The sequence below is a fragment of the Eptesicus fuscus genome, chromosome 5 (assembly GCF_027574615.1).
Source record: "Eptesicus fuscus isolate TK198812 chromosome 5, DD_ASM_mEF_20220401, whole genome shotgun sequence".
NCBI lineage: Eukaryota > Metazoa > Chordata > Mammalia > Chiroptera > Vespertilionidae > Eptesicus > Eptesicus fuscus.
In genome coordinates, this window is record NC_072477.1 from 89,856,017 (window position 1) to 89,862,442 (window position 6,426).

The following is a 6,426-nucleotide window of genomic DNA, read 5'->3' on the forward strand; positions in this document are numbered from 1 at the left end:
AATAAGGTTCAAGCAATAAATTGTAGCTCTGGGCCTGATGGACGACACGGGGACGGGGCGCAATCGCGGTGAAAGTTCCTAACGCGCTGGCTGGTGGTGGCTGAGCAGGGGACCCCGGCGCCAAAGGACGTCGAGCCGGCGGGGTGGTGACGCCCGGGGAGCGCGCCAGGTCTCCGGCTCCGGCTGCTCTGGCCACAGAGCGCCCCACGGAGTCCGGGCGGCCCGGCGCCCGAGCCCTGCCGCCGCCTCACCAGTTCCAAGAGACCAGGGCGGGGGGCGCTAAGTGCTGGTAGGCGGGGACGAGGCCGAGCGCCGAGCCGGGCCCGAAGGCGGCAAAGCCGGGCAGAGGGTAGGCGGCGGCTGGGGGCGCGCCGGTTGTGTCCTGGGCGACCATGCCCACCTCGCCGCCGCCGCCGCCGCCGCCGCCGCCGCCGCACGACCGCCCGTCGCGCACCAGCACCGGCACCACCACGCGGCGCAGCAGGCCGGGCGCGGCGCTCAGCTCCGCGGCGGCTGCCAAGTCCGGCGACTCCGCGGCCCCCGGCGCGCGCGTGCGCTTCAGCTTGTAGCGATGGTTCTGGAACCAGATTTTGACCTGCGTGGGCGTGAGGCGCAGGAGGCGCGCCAGCTGCTCGCGCTCGGGCGCCGACAGGTAGCGCTGCTGCCGGAAGCGCCGCTCCAGCGCCAGCGTCTGCGCCTTGGAGAACAGCACCCGCCGCTTCTTCCTCTTCTCGGCGTCCGAGCTCGGAGACGCGGGCTGAGCGGGCGGCCGCTGCGAGGAGTCGGGCGGGCTGGCCTCTGGGCTGCTCTTGTCCGAGGCTGAGGACGCAAAGGAGACAGGGCCTGGTGAGGCGCCGGGTGCCGGGCCACTCTCCCGGGGCTCTGGGGGTGAGGCAGTTCCCTCCCCCGGGCCCACATCGGAACACCGATCTCTTCGAATTTAGTGACCTTTTAGACCACAACCTGAGACCGCGCCCCAAAGGAAACCCATCCGGGGCCCTCATAAAACACGTCCACACTGGTCGCCGGGCTGGCAGATGGATTTACCGCCAGCTGGCTCACCACCACGGGCCACCTCCGGGTCCCGTGCGCCACCGCTTGCTGAGGTTTGCAAAGCCCTGACTCCAGGAAGAGGTCTAAGTTCGCCGATTCTGCCCATCCCACACGGAGGACTGGAGACGTGACCGTGTTTTCAGGCATTCCGGGGCCCTGTCTTAAATATTTCAACACTCGGACCCGCTTAGAAACAGAAGCCCGGGTACCTAGCCTTAGCGCCAGGCGCAGGGATCTGCTCGCAAGGGTGTGCCAGACTGAGGGATGCATAGCTTAAGGGTTTGAGGGCAGAGCCTGCGGCTTTAACCCGGAGGGGATCCAGCCCCGCGTGGGCCGGGCGCCGGGTCCTGCGCGCCCCCTCCACCCTCGCCGCCGTCCTCCGCTCACTCACACACGTAGGGGCCGCGCTCGGGGTCCGGCCAGGAGGGACGGGGACCGGGACCCGGGGCGCGCAGCTCGGGCTCCCGCCTCCGCAGGTGCTGTGTGTCCTGCTCGGGTAAATCCAGGAGCCTGCGCACGGTGAAGCTGAGGCGTCCAGCGGCGGTCATGGCGGAGGAGGGGGAAGGCGGTGCGGGGCCGGTCGGGCTGGGAACCGAGGGGCGGCCGGGGACACCGCTCCTACCGGTGGGCGTGAGAGGCGCTCGCCACGCGCGGGCTGCCTATCTCATGGTCGCGCTTACGGCGGAATCCCCGTCTATATACACAGCTCTTCCCGCCCCGGGTGCTTTGAAAGGCGAGGTCCTGGTCTCCAGGGTGTTAAGTACCTAAATGAGTGCTGGACCAAAGCCCGGCGAGCCCGGAAGGTGCCACCTCCGCCCCCCCGCCCCGCCCCGTCCCCCGCCCCTCGGTGCCCGTTACCTCCCAGAGGCAGCAGGAAGCAACCCTCGGCATTAGCAATTCTGTCTGATGAGCCCAAAGTGGGGGCAGATAATGGGGATTGTTACCAGTGAATAACATCTTGGGTGGCAAGCTGTGGCCACCACCCGCCTGCCCATCCCCAGCTTCCTCCTCCTCCCGGCTGACACAGGGCCTGGCCCCCACGGGAGCCCCAGGATGGGTGGGTGGGGGCGGCGTGGGTAGGTTTATGAGCAGCCGGGAATTTATTCCCTGTTTGTTTATTCCTCGAGCTTGTTTGCTAGAGTGTTCGTTTCCCGCAATTACCCGGAAAGCGATTTACAAGACGGCGTTACACTGGCGCGTTCTCTTCTCTCTTTTCAGCGGGGGCCCCTCTGAGGACTCCCGAGGCAAGAAGTTGCAAGCGGGCACAGGGGAGTGGCCTGGCTCCACCAGCATCTGGGCCAATGGTTTTTAAAGGCCGCTAGGAGCCTCCCCACACCCCACGTGTCCCCCACAACTTCAGAGGAGCAGGGGTAGGGAGCCCTGGCTCAGCGCCAGTTTCCCCACCCTGGCCAAGCAATTCCTTCCGAAGCGCCAGGCTCGTTGGCTTAGCCCCGCAGGGTGAGCCCAGGCCCCGATTCAGAGTTCAGGGGGCGGAGGAGTCTGGCAGGGCAGCCTAGGAGAGCTTTGGCGTCCCTAGAACCTCTGGCGCCACCCGTGTACCCCGGCTCTGTACCCTTAACATCAGGCCGGGGGGGACGGGAAGTTGGCCTCTGCGCAAGAGCTGGGCTCCCGCTCCGTCCCTGGTCAGTACTGGACCAACCGGGAGAATTAGCTGGGCAGAAAAAGACGGCTTGCCTGGAGTTTCTCCAAGATCTAGTCCCCACAGCCCAGCCCAAGGAAATGGTCGGTGGAGAAAGGCTCAGAGAGCCCCGGAGGCAACACATTTTGATGGCCCGCAGTTTCAGTCTATTGCTCAGCGAACGTACTTTCAGAGGCCTCTCCTGGGGCAGCCAGCGGTTTGGGTGTTTGGTTGTTAAACTGAGTGAGGGGCGTGGCGCTTGGGGGGTGCGGGGAGGCAGGTCCACTTGAGCTGAACTCAGGCCTGGCTCCGTTTAGTGGCCAGGGCCCCGCAGGGTCTGGCGCGCCCTTCCCAGCAGCCTCCCCGTCAAGCGTGCCGGTGGCGCCCGGGGCTGCGCGGCGCCCTGGGTGGTCGGGCGGGGGCCAGCCCAATACAGGACAACTGCTAGGCCGCGGACAAAGGGGAAATGGAGCTCGACGCCCCGGACCTGTTGGAAGCATTTGTTCCAGTCAAGATTTTGCATTTGTTCAGTCCGAAATAATGCGTGATTGACGCCTGCTCACAATGCACTTCAGCGCGCCGGGATAAATCAGGGCTTGTCCTGGGTTGTCATGGTTTTCAGTGGGGCTCAATGGGACTGGGAGCGCGATCCACTACTGCTCGCTGTCTCTCCGCAGCCCCGGCAATAGATTTATTAGTTATGTCTTTTTAAATGAGATCCAATTGAAATGATTCGGCTGCCCTCCCTGTGATGGGGAGAAGGGTACTGTGGGTAGAACAGGGGCGAGGAGGGGCGGAGGTAGGAGCTGGAAATCTGGAGCCCACCGCACCCTAAGCTCCAGCATCCTAGAGGCTGGTCAGGCCGCAGACTGGCCCAGGGCCTGTGGACTCCAGGCCCAGCAACCTCTGCCAGCCCATCTCCTGAGAGAGGTGGAAGGAGGGCACTGCCAAGGCTGTCTGTCCCAGGGAAGCACTAGGACAGGCTCCGAAATGAGGGTCTGAACCTCCAGACGTAGTCAGGCAGAAGCAGCTCTGGGCTGGGGGTCGGTTGGCACCCAGCTCTGTCCCCAGTCAGCCCTAATCACCTCCTCAATCCGAGCCTCTTTTACTTTCCCATCTGAAACAGAGGAGACCAGATTTGATAACTTCTAAGAACCCTGCAAGTTTCATGAACCACATCTCTGGAATTTTTCTAAAACAATCTTCATTGTATTCTGGAACTCTCATCCCAAGGACTCACTCCACATCCTCCAGAATATTCTAGGAGAGCGTGTGCCATCTTTTGAGTTTCCAAAGGACCCTCCACAAGAGCGGAGTGGAGTAGATCCCAATTTTGGAAAGAGAACCAAGTCAGCAGAAGCAAAAGAGGAATCTTCCCTGGAGTGACTGACCTCTCTTAGCCTTTTAATCTATTTAACATCCTAAGCCCACACTGACGTGTAGAAATAAGTAAACGGCACTCTTCAGTTCTTAAGAGCTCTTCAGCATCAAATATTTGCTTTTACTCTTAGTATTTGGCTCCCAAAGAGGAGATGCGTCCCCCATCTTGCCCTGTACTCTGGGGAGGACCTAGCTCTGAGATTAGCTCCAAGTATTACTTCGAGCCTCGCCTTCCCTGATGTGGGGACAGTGTTCCCAGGCCCCAGTCTGTGTTTTGAATATCCCAGGGAAACTGTAACTCCTGCTTCTGGATAGCACTGCATGTCCCCGCTTCTTCTGGGATTCTCCCCTCCTTCAGAGGTGCTTCTGTGCCAGTCCAGTCTTCCTCTCAACCCTGCGTTGGGGCTTCACTAAATTATCTCCAAGAGTCCGGGCCTGGGGTCTCCAGGAGGTTGTTTCATTTAAACTGTGCCTTCTGAAGAAGTGGGGAGCCAGAATTATTAGAGAAAGGTGCTTTCTTTATTGTCTCTTCATATCAGATAAACTCAAAGACATGGAAGGACAAAATTATTTTGTTATTAGATCAATAGAAAAAAAGTAGTCAAGACATTACGTTGTATACATATTGGAAATGTCTATATGAATTGCCTCCAATTCCTAAGAGATTCTTAGAATCACAAATAAGTATCTAGCTGCATAGCCTTTCCAGATATTAAAATACTGTTTAGTGTTCTGGACACTTAGTTTGCAACTCAACATAGCTTGTGAATATTGTTATTTAATTAGATAAGTATTTGTTTCCCTGTAATTGGAGGGAGTTTATCTCAATCCCACGAGGATTTTTTAATCCTTAGGCATCTGTGCTATAGTGAATATATTTAAGCAGTCTGCCCTAATCATCCTTTCCAAAGTATTATCTGAGAAGATCAGCACTGCTGCGTGCTTAAGAATTTAAAACTAGAAATTTCTGAAATAAAACTAAAGTATCTTGATTTTTAAAAAATGATTGCATCTATATCTTGCGTCCTGTTTTTAAATCCTTCCATTTTGGTTAAGTGTTTCACAAAATCCTGCAAATCTATACAGTATTGAAGAGAGGCAACATTGCAAATTCCCCTTGATAGATGGAGGGCCCTCAACTGCCAGGACATTTTTCTTTGCCTCATAGCAACTGCTCGTCCCTTTTTAAAATCAGTATTCTGGTTAAAATAGCAAAAGGAAAATAAAAACGGGCTTTTGACACTTCCAAGAAATGAATTATCCTGATCAGCTTTAGGATGGAAAGAAAAGGCAGCATTTAAAATCAGACCTCTATTTGCCTTTCCTTCTGAAAACTAGTTGCCATGAGTAAGTAAACATTTCCCTTTTAATGGCTAATAATCAATTGCTTGGCAGTGGTCCAGGCCTGGCTGCGATTTTGTCTTAGTTGTGCTGATGATACACACACACACACACACACACACACACACACACACACACACACACGGAACAAGGAACAGCAATTACTTTCAGACTGGGAATTTAGTACATCTCTAAAATGGGCTTCAGATTTTATTGCTTAATGTCAAATGACAAGATTTGAAAGTCAATTTAAAATATTGACTTTACATGGACTTTTTGTGGTTGTTTTTGAACTCTAGAGAAAAGCTTTCCTGTATTATGTTTATCTAGTTGTTTAGGTATATGTATGAAAAAAAGCGGGTAATATGGTTCAATGAATTTAAAAGTAAATGTGTGGATTAAATATCTCTAGTCTCCATTTCCTAAAAAACAACAAATAACTTTTATATTTTTTACTTAGTTTACTAACTATTTCTGATCTTCCCCTTAGCTTTCCTTGGGTATAATAAAGGTAGCTGTGAAAGCATGGGCTGTGAGTTGTCAGAATAAACATAACTCACCTTGATGAGGGTGCCAAACATTAACTGTCCAGAGCTGAACTTCTCATTTTTGTCTAATCTTTTGTTTTTTTAAGGTACCAATGTATATTCCTTTGCTTGACTGACATAAACATAAAGTATAGAACATAGGGTCCTTAGAGTCACATTTAATGTCGCATATAGACTCTGACAGAGTAGACTGACTGCAGAACGTAATTGTTGATACCTGCCCCAGTACCTCTCACGGGCCTGCCTACAACACATACCTATATCCAGCAGCACTTCAGTTCAAGCCAGCTGTTATTCTTTTCTTAAATTACTCAAAATGAGGCTCCCATTTTTATACCTTTATTTTGTTTGAGATTAACTCTGGAATTTTAAAAGGGTTGCATTATTAAAGTAAGATATTATTTCTGTCTTTATTGACAGAAATTTAAACACCAAACCAGTTATTATTCTGGAGAAGTATTCGTT

The 6,426-nt window shown here is 54.1% G+C and overlaps 1 protein-coding gene across 1 annotated transcript; it reads right to left on the reverse strand.

Annotated features, from left to right (window-relative positions):
- Nucleotides 1-247: 247 nt before the first annotated feature.
- NKX2-8 (NK2 homeobox 8) lies at nucleotides 248-1,601 on the reverse strand. The gene is made up of 2 exons (XM_008150439.3): nucleotides 1,445-1,601; nucleotides 248-819 (listed from the first exon to the last, which is right to left on the reverse strand). The coding sequence occupies exons 1-2, from the start codon at nucleotides 1,599-1,601 to the stop codon at nucleotides 248-250; spliced, it is 729 nt and encodes a 242-aa protein (XP_008148661.2).
- Nucleotides 1,602-6,426: the final 4,825 nt, after the last annotated feature.